Below are 17,953 nucleotides of genomic sequence, written 5' to 3'. Positions count from 1 at the left end.
AGGCTAACATTTATCCTTTTTATAATTGCAGGATATGACATTCAAAATGCAAAAATTAAACATAACCGATGTCCTACCAATGTGTGTCCACGTTAGTGTGTGTGTGTGTGTGTGTGCACACACAGTTATAATGAAATGCAGGGGGTTGACTGTGGCAGAGACCTTTGATCCTTTAATATGAGAGAATAATTAAAGGAGCAACAATCCCACAACACGGCTTCAGGAATACAGAGCAGATACTCGATCGAGCACAGCAGCAGCGTACTATGCATACTGAATACACTTGGGCACTTAACGCATGTACTGCACATAAACATGGAGGCTACAAATATTCTACTACAGTACAAGGAAAATGCTAATAACGTGCTTACACTGTAGTATGCATCCCAAATGAATGGTTACTGTAGATACTGTAGTTTTAATAAACACTTTCATGCTTGTGAGGGAACGATAACAAGGCCACAGGAAAAGTCAGTTGGTTCCTTGTAGTGACGACAGGAGGCTGAAAGGCTTGGTGGAGCCTCAGTTCTTCTGTGGTCAATCACAGCAGGCTGATCGCTAACTCTGGTCACTATGCTGACTGGGCACAGCACGCTGTGGTCACTGTGCCTTGGCTGGGCATAGCATGACACAGCTTCAACCTCTATGGTGGGTGCTGTAGTAATACTTCTGGTGAAATGGGAGGGGGTTTGGTGCTCTCTAAGAGGATGATGTTGTGAAATGGTATTGTTTATTTTAGTTTTGGTGTCGCAGATGGGTGGGATTTACTGCATGATGAAAGATGAGTAGATGTGTCAGGTGAGTCATGGGCGTCACAGTTGTGTTTATGGTCGAAATCCATTTAAATGGAACTGCTGATACTAAGTAAATCTCTGCAGAGCTTTTGTGTTTAATTCTAGTGAACTTTAACAGAAAATGTTGCACTGCTGAACAACTGCAAACTGTCTAGCTACTGCTAACCTTTCGGGGGAGGGAGAACCGGAGTAGCTTTGTTGCACCATGGAACAACTCTGCTCTGCCAGACTATAAACTCTTCCATAAACTGCATAGTTTGCAGTCGTTTTAACTTATTGTCCATTAGCAACCGAGCTTGGTGGGATATAGTGGCTAGTTGCTACACCTCACCAGCCACAGTAGCTTGCCTACTAGCCCTGCTTACTATGTAACCAACCTTTCAGCCCCACCTGTTTTCGGGAGACTTACTAATGATTTCTGCTGTGCCACTTTCTGGTGACAGAAAGTAACTAAATCACAAAGAATTACGTGCAAACACTTCTCAACACAGGTCTGACTGGAGAGGGGCTGAAGAAAAACGTACATACCTAAACACCAATGCATTATAATGTTGGCAGGTGAATAAGACCAGACTTTGGAAGCCTTTTATGGGGAAAAACAGTGCTGTACTGTGGGGAATAATTGATGGAAAGTGTGAGGGAAGCTCATGACAAAAAGAGCCCAAAGACAGTACAGGAGGAAAGGGGGAACAAGGCAGAACTGAAGAGGGAGAACATTCTTTCCTTGAGGTCTCCAAAGCGTCAGTGACCTCATGTTCCACAGGCTATCCTATCTTCAGAGGAAGAAACAAAAAAGGAATCATACACCTGTAGTGCTTCACCCATGAGTCAGAGAGCGAGAGGCAAAGAGAGAGACTTCATCTACTTGATATTGCACCATTTCCAAGAAATCTGGATCTTTCTCTGCACAGATGTAAAACATAGCAGGACCCCCCCCGACACCCACACCCACACACACACCTCCTCGTTATGAGCTGTGCCCCCCTCCACACAAAGCCATGCTGTTTTCCAGGCCCTAAACACTAATGTTGTGTCTAACCTGGTGCTTACTCCCCTCAACGCGCACAAACAAGGACTTCACCCCCTACCTCTGACCATCTGGGGCCCCCCCACCATCCCGCCTGCCCAGCTGGCCAGAAAAATCCCTTTACCACCCTCCTTCAACCTCACTATCTCAACACTCTACATACCCCGCCTCTTTAAATTTGGTGTCATCAAACTGTGGCCAAAGATGGTGATCAACCACCCCTCATCGAGAGGAAAGAGGGACTTAACGGGAACAAGCTGTTGCTCTTATCTGCTCTTTCCTGTTTGGTATGCCTACGTGTGTGTGTGTGTGTGTGTGTGTGTGTGTGTGTGTTTTCCTTCAAGGTCAGCAGGAAGTGTTTCTCCCCGCTACAGCAGACGTTTTGCTTATTTTCTAGGACTCGTAATCTCCAAATGTGGACTGTATCCTAACTTCCCTTCTTCTTTTTCCCCCTCTTCCTTCTCTATCCACTTAAGTGTGTGGTTTTTCTTTCCATGCAAGTTTTGAGCGTGCACACACACACACACACACACACACACACACACACACACACACACACACACACACACACACACACACACACACACACACACACACACACACACACACACACACACACACACACACACACACACACACACACACACAATATGCATTAAGATCTGATTGGTTTATGGCCTCAGCTAAACAATTCCCCAGGGGGAAGCCCTGTACCATCAGAAAAACCTAATGCCTCTGCCCTCATAAGGGTAAAAGGATAAGAGCACACACACACACATCGCACAGCATCATATATCAATATGAATTTGGTGCATAAGCGATGGCCGTGAGTGTGTGCGTAAAGCCTAGATGAAGTGATTGGTTGCACCTTACTTGCCCTGCAGGCTCCATTAAATGACCAGGAGACACTGGGCATTCAAACTGTGTGGATCAGCAGGCTGCCTCCTGGACCCACAAACGCACACACCTGCTGCTTCAGGCCCTGAGGGATTCTCTGCCTCAGGTAAAGACGGACCCTATTTTCTGCCTGTTATGGCATAGGTCCTCCTCTGTGTGTGTATGTGTGTCCATTCTGTGGGACTCAGCAGCACAACAGGATGTATAGCTACGGCCGTCAAGAGCTGAGGAAAATTGCATGATCCGGGCCCACGGGACCCATCAGTATGGAAAACCAATCCATCGGAACCATTTTGATACGGCTGCAGGTCTGCAGAAACCATCATCCCCCTTTGTGGCAGAGCTCTGTCATGCATAGGCACCGCTCTCCATGTGTGGTCTAGTCTGATCCTAAAATAAGCTTTCCAGCGACTTTTCTGGAGGTATGAAATTACGGTCCACAATATAAATGGACAAGAGTGCAGACACACAGTCTATGGTTCGTTTTTCTTTTCGCCCAAAAACGACTAAAAACACTGTAAATGTTGCCTCACTCACTATGCCCTCCAGCAGCTTTAAGTGACTTGACTCCCTCACCTGCTCTGCGTGGAAGTGGCCACACTTGTACGGAGGAGTGTGAGGGGAAAAAAGGCCACAAGAAGAAGTTTCAGCTCTCATGCAGAGAAGAGTGACGGGGAAAGTGTGCGGCGAAAGAAATGCGCATGGGCGAGAGCAGAGTGCACGTAAGGCGAGCGGTGTGCGAGGGGGTAAATAAGGTCAGACGTGCCGTTGCCAGGACAACAACCAATCCCAAACTGGGATTGGTGCCAAGCCAATGCCCCACCCATCCATCCTTCGCTCCATCCGTCTTTTTTTCTGCGTCCCTCTGTCGGATAGCCTAAACCTCAGAGTAATGAGTGCTCTCCGTGTTCCTGCAGTCTAAATGGAGCTGCAGTGTAAATACAGGCCTGATCTGTACAGGTGCCAGGCTCGAATACATAAACCTGAATATAGCTACAGTACCTCACCGCTCAGACACTGACAGGACGGACGGAGGAAGACAGGGACAGCGATGATGGGTGGACACAAAAAGCCATGATTCAAACTATTTATGAAATCTATCAAGTGTATTGCTACAACGTGGCAGCTGGGCTGAGCCACTGTGTCAACATCATTTGTCTCATGTTTATGTTCCAACTTTGCTGTTTGGGCCCTTCAGTTTTGCACACAGTATCAGAGCAGATAAGTCTAGCTAAATAAAGAGTGTTGATAAATGAATGTTTACTTTGAAGTAAATAACACACAAAGGTCGGTCATATTGGGTTCATGCCAAAGTGGCAGGTGGTGTATATAGCTGAAGGGGAACTGGGCGATCTTTTTTCTAATGATTAAAAAATATATATATATATTTCATTACAAAAGAAATTTATACTCCAGATGTCAATCGTATACTGTTTCGGTTGGTTTAAAACTGAAACAATTGTTTTCTGCTAACAGAATTATTATTCTGTCGACAGAAAACAAAAATTCTCCAGTTACAGCTACTCAAATATGAAGATTTGCAGCTTTTCTCTGTTAAATCTCATTATACTGTAGCTTGAATCTTTGGGATTTAAGATGATAAAATGTTACGATAAAAAAACAAAGATGTTATCTTGGGCTTTGGGAAAATGTTCACCATTTTAAATACTATAATATATAATGTGTTTCAACCCTACATTGGTTAGTTTCAACGTGTCATCTCTGGTCCTCTTTTTAGTGCAGCTTGTTTGTCTTTGTATGCTGTTGCGAGTTTTGAGGGTTTTATTTTACGATGTTGGTGGTTTTAAGATGATATGACCACTTTGCAGCTATCAGTTGCTTTACAAACTCATACTAAAGTTTGGCTTGCCAGACTTCTTTTATACGCAACAAATGTGCTAAATGGCATTCAACCAAATACGACCCATATTTGTAGCAGTGTTTGTAATAATTATACTTTTTCCATGAGACACATAATACCTAATAAACTGTTTAAATATAACCCTTTATAGTTTTGTCTTGATTTGTTAAAAAGATTATTATTATGTTCTTTTCCTTTTATTTCCTGCAGAGTCCCCTCGTCTTAGCAGTATACATTCCACACCCTCATCTATTATATTAACTATACTTAACTACACTTATCTGTGTCTCAGGTCTGTCAGCAGGGCCCACCTGTGTAAGTGGGTTAAGGAGGACATGCGAGCAACACCCTTTAAAACACACACACACACACACACACTTCACTATAGTGAAAAGGGCGTTCGCAAAGCAAATACACTCAGCCAATTAATCAGACTTGGCTTTGAAAATCCATCATTTAATAAGTGGGTCAAACTTCTGATGCCGTAGACACTCTCTTTCCCATTCTTGCACTCTGTTTTTGTCTCTCTCCATGATGTGAAGGTCAATGCTGGATAGGCAACATAGACTATTCATCCCAGGTGTGCATTCCCTCTCGCTTTCTCTCTGTGTGATTATTTGCTGGTTGTTAGTGGAGGAATGGCCAGTTAGAAGTCTTGAGCTGTCCTCCAGTCAGTCAGACACACACACGTCAAGAAAACTTGCCCTAATATAGCTAACATGGCTGAATTATTTAAACAGAGGGAAGAAGAAGATGGAGAGAAAGAGATTGGAGAGGCACAAGAGTTAAGGAGTAAATAGGGTAAGCTGGCCGCGTCCCGTCCCTCTGACTCCTGCTGAACCCATTTAAAAACTTATACTGTATACTTGGTTTCACTCCCATCTGCTTTCTTTCACCCCATCTTCAGCAGGTCTTATTTCCTCCCCGTCAGCATGCCTACACCTTCTCGTCCTCTCCTCCCTCCACTGCTTCTTCCACCACCATTTCACCCACTTCGCCCTCCCCTCTCCGTCTTTCTCTCTGTTTATCTAAGCACTTTCACGGTCACTGCTTTGGAATCCCAGGAGTCTAAACTGGCCCCCTCTCCCTCCCTCACAGCCTATCCATGCTTCCCTCTCCCTCTCCATCTTTCTCCGTCACAACGGTTAAGATTCATATCGCTCTGTGCGTCGGGGGCATGGAAGGTCCCCCTTATTCCCCCTCAAGGCAGCCAGCTTTGTCCTGTTCTAGTCACGCACAGCCACCCACCCACCCGGCCCCGCACTCACACACGAACACGTATTTAGACCAGAGGTAGGACACTCACACTGATGCCTAATAACAATCAGCTAAAAAAAAAACTAGCAATAACATTATTGAAACATTTTAACAAAATCTGTCCACTGACCTCAAGGATACTGAACGTGGGTTATTTATAAAATCAATACAGCATATTCAGCTCCACTACATTAGCTTATCCATTGCTTTGCAGCGTGTGAAATTAAATTCATGCTTTGAACATTTGGGCTTCTATAACTGGCCGCCATTCTCTGCCTCAAGGCCGGAAGCTCCTGAATTTCTTAGAAAGGCCAGTTAAGTTCCACAACACCAATGAAGGGTTTAGACACAATAAGAGGAAAGGGGTGGGGGGGGCAGTGTAGAGGAGGAAGTGGTGAGGTCAAGAGGAGAAGTGCAGATTGCGGTCTGACATAGTGCTAACAACAACAACCTTACGCTGGACTGGGATTAATTGATTAATTTAGGATTAAAGATGACTGGCCGCTACTTTAAGTAATGAATCACAAAGACCCGAAAGATTGACACACACGAGGTACAGTGCGAGAGAGGGTTTTTTCTTCATAGTAACACAAAGTCCACTGTAAATCAGTTGCAAAGTAAGCAAATACCACAAAAACCCCACTTGTTTAGATATTCAGTATCTACCTTTGATAAAGAACAACAATGCTCCAAACAATTTGCTGTTCTGAAAAGAAATCCATCAGGGAACTTCCGTAAATGTAAAAAATGTAGTGAGTAAGGCATTTTTTGACTTCCATGACTAGGCATTTGTCAACGGGTGTATTTTGGGACACACAGATTAATTCCACAATCATAAAACACGCAGCGTTTCCAGTGTTTTGAGAAGCGCGCTGCATATAAGAACTCCATTTCCAACTGAATAGGAGAGCAATGAGATTCATGAGTTCTCCTGCTACAAGGCCACAGCTATGGAGATTTGGGACAAGGCTATTTACCCCTGTTCCATTCAGCACAACAGCACCACCACTACTCTGGATGCTCTCAGACTGTGAATTACAGCCATCTGATCAATTCTGATGAATATAACAAAACATACATTTGGACAATGGCAAAAAATGAAATCATTAAATGTATATTTAAAATAAACTTAAAACACAATTTAATCAACTTAGCCACAAGGAAAGGTAGGTTTACTGTTTGTACAGTACGTCCCTACTTTGCATACTAACATGTCAGCAGCCTGTCAAGTGTAGTAGATTTTACGAGCTACCTTAGCATTCCACAAAAGCAATAGCATATGCACCATACTGCGCTCATCTAGCTGCACAACTGCAGGTTGATCAAAGAACTAATTCTAAAAAAAATTGAACTCATAAATAAAAGATCTGATTGGAACAAAATGTTGAAGAAGAAAAAAAAGAAAAAAATAGAGGAGCAAGGGCAGAAAAAAGAACAAGGAAGCAGAGAGAAAAAATACCAGTTAAGAGTACCAGGAGACAGAATCAAGCTGCGCATTACTGCACACCCGGAGATCATGTGGTACTGGTTATTGCTACAAAAATAACATCCAAATATGCTGGCACACACTCGCACGCAAAAACCATATCTTATCATCTTACTGTAAGCCTAAGAAAAATCTGAGCGCAGGCATGTTTGAAAAAGCATACGATACCACATACCATTCATATTTTGTACTTTTTTTTTTACTAGGGTAAAGAGACTCTACTGTCATTTTTATAACATGTATTACACACAAACACACACACACGATATGCTTAGTCAACACACACACACACACACAATATGCTTAGTCACACACACACACACACACACACACACACACACACAGTGTCAGTTCTAAATGGGTGCGATTCCTACTCAGGCTCTCCCCAGAGTCCGGTCCGAGCAGCCGTGTGCGAGTGTGTATGTAGGCAGGGCGATGGTACTATTGGTAGAGCGTGTGTGTGTGTCTATGTACCACACCTGTATATGAGCCTGCATCACAAAGCGTGCGTGTGAGCCCCTGTGTGTGTGTGTGTGTGTGTGTGTGTGTGTGTGTGTGTGTGTTGGTACGGAGGGAGGGGGAGAGGGGGGGTTACTTCTCACGCCTGCTTGTGACAGTGATAGTAATTCCTGCTGACATCCTTTCTTCCATCTCTCCCTCTCTCCCTCTCACCTCATCCCTCCATCCCTGGGGGCCTTCCCGAACGGTTTAGGGAGTGGAAATCTGTTGACTCTTTCCTTACCATCTTTTCCTTAACGCACTCTCCACCCCTCGCTCCCACCACTGCAGGACTAATGTTTTTACAATCTCTGGGGGCTGAAGAGAAAAAGGAAGCAGAGAGGGAGTGTGTATATTCATGTGGTGTGTTTGTTGTATGCATATGCCAGCCCAAAAAGAAACAAAGAAGAGGAGAGAGAGAGTGTGTGTGTGTGTGTGTGTGTGTGTGTTTCACATCTCTGGGGGCTGCAAAGTAGGCTGTGCTGCCATACTTCTGGGAGGCAATGGCAAAATAATATTAGTCTTTGTTCCACCATGGAAAAGTCTCCCAAAAATCATACAGTAGATTCAAAATATCACCACATTTGTCATCTCCTCTGGAAATCACAAAGCACAGGATGAAAGGTGTTTTTTTAAGAAACTGGAATACAGCTGACAGAAAGTGTTATTTGAAGGTCTTTTCATGAGAATATAATTCTGATAAGCAGAGAATAATTGGAGAATAAAAGGTGCCATACACAACAGGTATAAACCCCCTAAACACACACACACACACACACACACACACACACACACGTGTCTCTTTGTTGCATCTAGATAAAGTGGAATGGAGCTGTGCTTTCTAGCAGGTTTATTAGTCCATAAAGCTTGTTCTGGTGTGAAGATGCCCTCTTCCATCTCTACTCTACCGCTTCTGGATGCACACCATCTCAAGTCAAGACACACTGTGCTGCAGCGAGCAAATGACATTGCAACCTACATGCTAGCTCACAAGAAAGGAGGATTTGTAGAAGACATAATTAATACACACTAAATCAATAAATAAAGCCCGACAAGCTGGCAGGTCAAAGACAGCAACTGACGTGAGAATTATTGCAGTGCATTTTCTGCTTTTTACAATTTGAGGATTTTTACAGACCTGTAATAGAATCTGCATGATTGATTACATTTAAAAGCAAAATGCTTTGTATTCTTCATAATGCTTTTCCATTGCAGAATGCCAACTCCCATTATTGTTATTATAGGAGGTACACATTTACAATTAAACAATAAGAACAATACTTTTTCCAACACCAAATCTTAGAAAAAACATTACTTAAAACTACTTCTCTATAGTTTTTACATTGAAACAGTTGTGAAAAGAAAACGCGTTCTTTGAGTTGTGACCCACTGACATACTGCATCAGAAATGCATTTTAAACACAGGTCTAAAACTGTACAAGTATGTCATACACATGGACACTTACTTTAGCACTGTGTCCAAATTTGTGGGTTGTAAATACACTAATAAGATTTTCAAAGATTTATGATGAGATTTTTGAGGGTTTTGCATAAAAAAATCTAATTTAAAAATAATAATAATTAAAAAAAAAAGCTCTTTCCTTCCTGGCTGCCAACGACAGGACTCATGTAGTGACCAAAACTGAAGTAATTAATACTGGAAGACCTGTATCAATATTTGTCATAAGTTCATATAAACAAAAAAATTCACTGTTTCTTCACAGGATTCATCAGGTTTGTTGAGTAAAATAGACATTGGCATGTCTCTCTGTTTTTGGAGATAAAGGAAAACTGCAGCAACTATTGGTGAACATTATCTATAGACAACACACAGGCAGCAAAAGAGCTTTGGAGCGACTGTTCTTGAGCACCTTTGACTTGAGGTATGATGGCATGTCTCAGTGTCCTGCTGGCAGCGAGGACCCTGTATGGTACAACAATCCACGTTCCTGCTACAGCCTTTTGCTCTGCCTGGGTCAATACTAATTCAATTTCTGTCTCAGGGAATTCCCAGGTTGCCTCTTGGCAGGATTTCTGAGCTGAGTGGAAGAGCATTGTGTGAAGTTATATGTACTTGAGAGGGTGTGTGTCTGCTTGTCTTGCGTGCGTGCGTGCGTGCGTGCGTGCGTGTATGCGCGTGTGTGTGTGTGTGTGTATGTGATTCAAAAATGCACGTATTGTCTAAACAACCAGCAGATTGTGTGATTTTGGTCAAGCTTAAGTCAACAGTGTTTCCCACATTTTGAGTTTACATATTCTCACGCCACAATTTAATTGCTGTTTTGTATGTCACAGAAATACACAGTTGGCCTGACATCTACAACAATGCCAGGTCATTGTGTGCCATGAATGAATGAATGAATGAATGAATGAATGCGTTCCCGCTCGGTGCTCACCAACAGCGCTTAACCACCATAACCTCCCTCTTCACACCCATACAGCACAGCAGCCATTTTGTGCCAAAGCCAGGCTGTGCTGTGCCAACCGAGCGGCAGACATCGCTGAACCTCATTTCATTCCACAGCTGTTCCACGCCAATGGAAACCTTTGTACAATGCAGCTTATTACAGCTTAATGCAACCTAATATTGATGTATGTGTGTACACAGAGAAACAGGGCAGCGTAGGGAGAGAAATTGGGAGAGAGATGGGTCCATATGCAGTCTGGTGATAATGCGAGGAGCCGGCGATAATATCTGGGTGTTAAATTGGTATCGATTGACTAAATATCCTGACCAGGAGGAGAGAGCCGCCGTCCTTTCATGCTTGTACACCATGTCTGCTCCGACGGCTCCAAGCCACACTGTGACTATCTGATCCATTTAAATACAGACATCCTCACCGCTAGGCCTCTGCCTAAACCTCATTTTCAACACAGTGTGCTTGAATCTTCCTCTGTGTGGGCCTGTGTGTGTGTGTGTGTGTGTGCGCTTTCAATTCAGTTGCAAAGATTATTTTTGTCGTGCAACTTTTATGTTGGTTTCACTCTTGGGTATAACATAACAAAATATGTAATATATATAAAAATGGAGGATTACTGATTTTACACCGATATACACACACCTGTAAACTTGACACAAAGTGATCCCACGTGACACAAAAACGTGGCTGCACAATACTCTTATCTGCACGCCCCACCTTTAAAAAACTAAGCATCCAAAGGCAATAACATACCTTTTCCCTCCAACACTTTAGTCACACCTAAAATCAACTAACAAGTGGAAACAAAACAATGACCTATTTAGACGGGAGGCCAGCACAGTGGTTGGTAAATGTTCCCACAGCTGCACACCGCTGGCCGGTATTGAGAGTTCACTTTCGCTACTTGCTGTGAGCAGAAGAGAAATCTCGGAAACTAGTAAAAAACAAATCATGTGCGAGATCACAAATGAATCAAAACATATGTGTGCTTTAATAAGGCTGGGCATCCTGGTGCATTTCTGGGTTTTGTTTTTCCAGAACTGCGTGCGTGCGCGTACACACACACACACACACACACACACACACACACACACACACACACACACACACACACACACACACACACACACACACACACACACACACACACACACACACACACACACACACACACACACACAGTTTTCCCAACAGAGATGAAGAAGCTTAAATGTACACAAAGTTAACTCATCCACAGTTTACCTCCAGATAATACACTCAATACCACAAACAAACAAAGCACATTTACAGAGACAGATAAGGTACACAATCAGACTAACAAACACAACTCTGGATCTACACAGAGCACAGCAGCGAGTGAAACAATAGGCATTGATACAGAAAGACAGAAAAGGAGGGAGACATTGATACAGTTAGATGACAGATGAGGAGGGGGGGAGAGAGAGAGAGAGAGAGAGAGAGAGAGAGAGAGAGAGAGAGAGAGAGAGAGAGAGAGAGAGCTTTGTTAGCAGGACAGGGAATAAAGTGGTAATTACCTCACTGTGGGTTTGTTGATTATAGTTCAGCCAGGTTCTCCATGTTAATCATTTACCAGGGGAAGACAGAGATTAGTACAGAGACAGACAGTGAGGACAGATAGCAGGCAGTACAAGAAATACAGTCATTTGCGCGCACACACACACACACACACACACACACACACACACACACACACACACACACACACACACACACACACACACACAATCTAGAAGTGCAATCATCTCCTCTGACAAGACACAATTACAAGCACTGTCATGTGTCTGCTTGCCCACAGATCAGATGTGTGTGTGTGTGTGTGTGTGTGTGTGTGTGTGTGTGTGTGTGTGTGTGTGTGTGTGTGTGTGTGTGTGTGTGTGTGTGTGTGTGTGTGTAGGTATGGTATGCAGAATGTGATTTACTTTGGTATTTAAACTAGATCATTCATGAGTGCACACGAAAGGGAAATGATGCATAAACAGAGCAGAAATTACACAGAAGACTTATGAGGGCTGCTTTCAATAAAGATACAGAAAACCAATACAAATATTCATCTCCTCACACACCGTTTAAACATGCTTCACTGGCTTAGAGCTCGCCCTGAGCTTTTGTCAGAAGAGGGGAGAGAGACACAGACAGAAAGAAAGAAAGAAAGAGAGCGAGAGAGAGAGAGAGAGAGAGAGAGAGAGAGTTCAGAGGGGTCTGGTGTTGTTGTAAATGCTTTAAGGTCTGTGTCTAAACTTGCAGAGTGACTTCCAGTGTGAGTAAGAGATAAGGATACAGGTAAGATTTTTTTTTTATAATATTCCTGTATTGCCGTATCTCTCTATGTAAAGGGCAAAACACTTTACCTCCAATTGAAACGCAGCTAATCCACTGCTCTACTGGAAAGTCAACATGGCATCATGACTTTGCGTAAACATACACGCCACTTTCCTAAAGCCAAATGGCGTGTCATCTGTATGCATTTCGAGCTATCCCAAGGTTGGGTTTTGGAAAAAACATTGGGAAAGGCTTTAGTAACACAAAAAACCCTGACAAAAACACAGAAAAAACAACAAAAACGTGATGGTGACCAGCGTGACACGCTTAGGAAAACAATAAACGGTTGGGTTTAGGAAAGAAACATTGGGGGAGGCTTAAAATAAAAAGCATTAAAAACTGCTGAAAAACGCCACACGCGGGACGCAACCCCGGCTCTCCTGGGTGAAAGTCCTGTGTGACCAAGGGTAAGTCAGAGGACAGGGAAATGGAGTAGCTCATTTATGGCTCTGGTTTGGGTGACATTTATTCTTGTTATAAATGTATGAGCGGGCTCATTTATAGATGGCAAAAGCCTCTTTCAAACCATCTTTTGCAACAACAAAAAGGGAATTCAATCCTTAAAGTTTTGGCGCTCTGAGTAAACTTCCTGACAGATCCTGAGTGAATTTATGAAGATGAATGTAGCAGAAAAGGCAGACACTTTTGTATCAGCAAATAGGCTGGTCAACAGGTTTTAAAGCACACCATGGCACAGAGGAGGGGGCTGAATACGCCAATAAACTAGTCTGAGCTTGCTACGCAGGGGACAACTGAGGTATACTGTCAGCAGACTCAAGCTTAGCGCACCATGGTTATATTTTACCAACCTTTTAACTGCTCTAGGAAGTACAAGATAATTTCTCTTCTAATAAGGAACTATCGCTCTGAGAGAAACACCATGATAAAACCAAGAACGATCGTAAACACTGTTCATAAAATCATAAAAGGGCAATCGAACCACTTGAGCCCCACAATAAAAGAGGCCAGGGTATCTTGATTCCGTGATGTTCGACGCTGACCCTGCAGTCAGTCTATCACTTCCATTTCAGAGCTCCATTTTTCAATCTGGATGGTGCTAAATGTGTGCCAGTTAAAGTGCTACGCAGAGCCTTTGTTACACTCATATTAGCCAGCGAAGAGCAGAGCAACAAGGCCCTTCAGTCTCCACTTCACTGCCCCAGCTTCATTAAAACCATAAATCTAGATGTCAAAGTAAAGGTGATGGCCAGAGAATGTCTTCTGTCATCTGTATTATAGAGGCGCCTGTTTGCTCGCCAGCTACAGTTATGTTATATATGAGCCAAGCATTAATGTAATGTCTGTAGGCTAACGGCAACTAGCTCCTCTTGAGTTGTTTTTCCAGTGAATTTACTACATCAACAATACATCCATCCATCCATCTTCAACCGCTTATCAGGGGTCAGGTAGCGGGGGAAGAAGCTCCAGCAGGGCACAAACAACAAATTCTGCTAATATGTTCCAATAAATGTAAGATGTATTTAAATCTTCATTAATTGATTTTGGAAAACTCAACATTGACATATTAGCTTGTAAAGTTCTGGTGTTAGCAAACACATGCCTATTTACAGACCTAGTAGACACAGGCCAACATTAGCATTTCAAGTTTTTGGCAAGCTGGTGAATGTATAAGTCCAAACTTCATTCACCAATATTTGTCCTGTTTTGTTCTTCACCAACTTCTGAGAGAAATATCTGGCTCTTTAGCAGCTAAATGCTCTAGTAGTTGCTAACTGCCATTTGGTGATGACAAAGTAGCTTAAAGTGGCTTTATCAGAGCTATTTCACTACAACCAACTGTGATGAAAGCGGTGAAACTGAATAAAAACAGTTCTTGGCTCTTAAACTAAAACAATGAGCTGAAAGATGCTAAAACGCTCCGTGGAGCTAAAAGGGAACTCTGTGTGGTCGTCATTATGAAAGACTCCTTTTACATTACATATAGTCATCTGGTCTTTTTTTAATATAACAATACTGATTGGAGCAGCTTTAAGAAATGAGCCAGGAGCTCAACACTTGAGAATATAATAATAGCTGAACTATGACAACACTGTGGACAAATAAACAACAAATCCAAATGTGGTTATTTTGTGATCTAGAATCCCTGTGTGCCATGAGTGGAGTCCTGGACCCTACAGTGCAGCGTCATGCCAACAAAAGCATCTCTCTTCAGTCCCTATGCTCCTTTTCCGTCACCAGGCTGCATTTAAAGGCCTCTGGACAACCTGGCTGGCTGGCAGCTAATAGAAAATATGGTATGGGAAAATGACTGAAGCTCAACTAATCACACCGGCAATATCCATCACTGGGCAGGAGTGAGTCATGAGAGATAAAGGGGGTGAAGGAGGAGGGGGGGGGTGCAGACGAAAAAATGAAAAGGAGGGTGGGATGTAACAAGGGAGGTAATGAAGAGTGAGGAGAGGAGAGGAGGAGAGAGAAAGAGAGTCCTAGCAGTACACCCAGGGGATTCTGGACCGGGTGCAACATCATGGCTCCGCTGATAGCTTTGTGATTGGGTGGTGTTGCTGATGAGAGTGATTCTCTGCCACAGTGGGTTACCCTCCACCGTGATGCTGATGGCATTGTGATTGTGTGGTGTTGCAGCCAACTGTGTGGCCCTGCCACAGACTGCGACAATTCATGCCTGAATCCCTGGGGAACAAGAAGGTGCTTCCTAATCCTCACAGTCGTCCTCCCCACCACATTTCTGTTGGATCCCAATTACAGGACTGGGTTTTAACCGCCTGGACACACTGGACACAACCTTGGCTGACTCAGTACAGGATGATCTGACAAAGGAGCCCTTGGGGAAATTATCTGTCTCAGGAGTCATATCTCTGTACATTTGTGCATCCGCAAATGTAAAATACACGACAAAACAGTCACTGAAAAAGTGGTCTCTGTGGCAAACGGCGATTACCTAAAAAGGTAATTCATCTGAAAGAGTGTTTGGGGAATCAGCCCTTACGGAGATCGAGAGTCTCTAAATATGCTGGTGAGAAAGCATGTTATTTTGGGCAGTAACCCTACTGGCCCTGCATGTCTCCCACCTCAACCCTTCAATGATCCAGACTGGAACACCTGGATCAGCAGGTGAGCCTCACTCTGCCTTGCTAATGGCCCCAATCAACTCTTTACTCACACAAACACACACACCTTCCCATTATCCAACTACATATTCGCTTATGCACAGCAGCACTTTAGACTTTAATATACACCTGTGTCCTCCGAATGCTATCTAGGACACTATTTAGAACAAACACTTAGGAAGAAACCCTTACCTCTGGCATTCTATAAGTAGAATAATAACTAACTCCAAAAGGCAGTGTACAGGTGAACACCAGTTAGAGTGTAGTAATTATGATAAAGATAGCTGCTGGAAGAAGGTGAGATCAGGCCACTCTGGCTCCCCACCGTTTAGGGTTCTTCATTTAACTAAAATACCTGTCCGATAGCTTTTGGGTTAGTGCAGGTTTTAGGTAATCAAACTGGCTCCTCTTCAATAGCCTACACAAGGATGTGATGTGCCGCATAGCAGAGATTCTTTAAACCAGCACAACTCTGACTCATTTAATAGGAATCATTGTGGTCGTTGTGCAATAGCATGGCTGTGCAAGTTTAGACCAGCTCTATGCAAAGTAGGTCAAAATGAACCAAAATTTTGCTCTTCATATTAAACCTTCATTTGGGCCGCAGTGAGATGGATCGCAGAGAACAATAGTATTCTCATTTAGTAGCTATAGACTACTGGAAAGGAGCATCTTTCAGCTCACAGTGTTTTCTCACCTTGTGTTTGTAGAATTCCAATACACGACGTGTCTTTTGGCCACAGCAGCTGAGATCAAGTTAAAGAAGAAAATCGTGGCTTTCCAAGCAGGCAGAGCTCCCGGTGTCCCCATCCTGGCCGCCGCGGGGGCCGCGGAGAGCCTCTGCACCGGCGGGGAGTGGCGTGCAAATCAGGTGAGGAGACCCGGCCGAGAGAGGAGCTCGGTGAAAAACTTCCCCAGGCAAGATTCAACAACTCATCAACAAAAGTCTACGTCATGTGCTGCTGGAGTTTCGCCTGATGCATTAAGGTAAACTGATTAAAGTCGCTCATCCCACCCCCCCCCAACAACAAAAAAAAACAGGTTAAATCACAGTCTGCAGAGTGGGAAGTGTGCACTTCCACAGGGAAACGTTCTTGGGAGTTTCTCCTTGGCCCGCATGGTGGATTTGAACTCTTGATGTCTTTCCTGAAAAGTAATAAAAGATAGGCCTACTAAACCTGAGATTAAAGGTCGTTAACAGGATATCAATTGAAAATGCCAGCTGGTTTGGCAGCAACAGGCTGAGCGGAGCGCTGGAAGGGCGGATCCGCTGAGCTGAGGGCGGTGCCGGGGAAACTTTGGGCCAATCAGTGGACTAGGGTGTGGTGATGTAGGATATTGTAGTGCAAGGTCAAATCTTTGAGACGTGCGCCGACTGGTGTGGAGAAACAGTCTGTCACAGTTCCATTTTTGGGACCATCTGTCTTCTTTTCTCCCCCCTGACATGATTCACCTGGAGCTGAATAGTTAAACCTATGTCATGCAGTATGACAACACACAACTTAGAGATAGCTGTCAGACCATGAGCAGCTCCTCTGTTCAGCTACAGTTGGCTGTGTGTGTGTGTGTGTGTGTGTGTGTGTGTGTGTGTGTGTGTGTGTGTGTGTGTGATAAGTATTAATTCAGTGGTTGTCAGCCGCCCCAGGGGAGGGTGTTGTGACAGTAATCACTATGCCTCCATGGGCGAAAGCCACTGGTGGTCCTCTCTAATTACCTGATTCTCTTAAGTGTGTGTGTGTGTGTGTGTGTGTGTGTGTGTGTGTGTGTGTGTGTGTGTGTGTGAGATTACTATTGTTCCATCACTCATCCAGACAAAGTTACATTGATAGCTTTTTGTTATTAGCTGCAACTGCACGTTTGGCTATTTCCTTCCTGCAGGACCCCCTCCCTTCTCTGGCTTTCTCTATCTTTTATCCTGTGTGTATGTGTGTGTGTGGTAAGTGTAGGCTACGTGTGCATGTGGCACTAGGACTCATTAGCTCACTTCCTGGAGGTCCTGATCATTAATTTCCCATGATGCCTCAGTGCTCCTGTGTGGCTAATTTGTCCCTAGTGAGCCAGCACTCCCTCAGCAAACGTGGAGTGGGCTAGGGAGGAGTAACTCACTCTGCAGGAATCTCTCTCGCTCTCATTTTGATTGATCTATAGGACCAGACAGACCCTAACACATTTTGCAAGAGTGCCAGAGGTTAATACTGCTTTGTGAAAATTCATTTCATTCTCCTCCTTTTGCTCTGAAAAACTTTCTAACTTTCAATTTGGAGTTGTCTTCAGAACAGAAGAG

General features: G+C 43.7%; 1 protein-coding gene across 2 annotated transcripts in view; it reads right to left on the bottom strand.

Annotated features, from left to right (window-relative positions):
- Positions 1–16,964, bottom strand: part of efna4 (ephrin A4) — a 33,917-nt gene extending 16,953 nt beyond the window's left edge. For both annotated transcript variants that reach the window (XR_003692769.1, XM_028580496.1), the window contains exon 1: positions 16,367–16,964. Coding sequence is in view for 1 of the 2 variants with exons in the window: in XM_028580496.1 (XP_028436297.1) it covers positions 16,367–16,479 (113 nt within the window). In the remaining variant the exon portion in view is untranslated. The remainder of the gene's footprint in view (positions 1–16,366) is intronic.
- Positions 16,965–17,953: the final 989 nt, after the last annotated feature.

This window comes from Perca flavescens, chromosome 6 (assembly GCF_004354835.1).
Source record: "Perca flavescens isolate YP-PL-M2 chromosome 6, PFLA_1.0, whole genome shotgun sequence".
NCBI lineage: Eukaryota > Metazoa > Chordata > Actinopteri > Perciformes > Percidae > Perca > Perca flavescens.
Note: the sequence above shows the minus strand (reverse complement) of the source record. Positions and strands in the feature narration are given on the sequence as shown.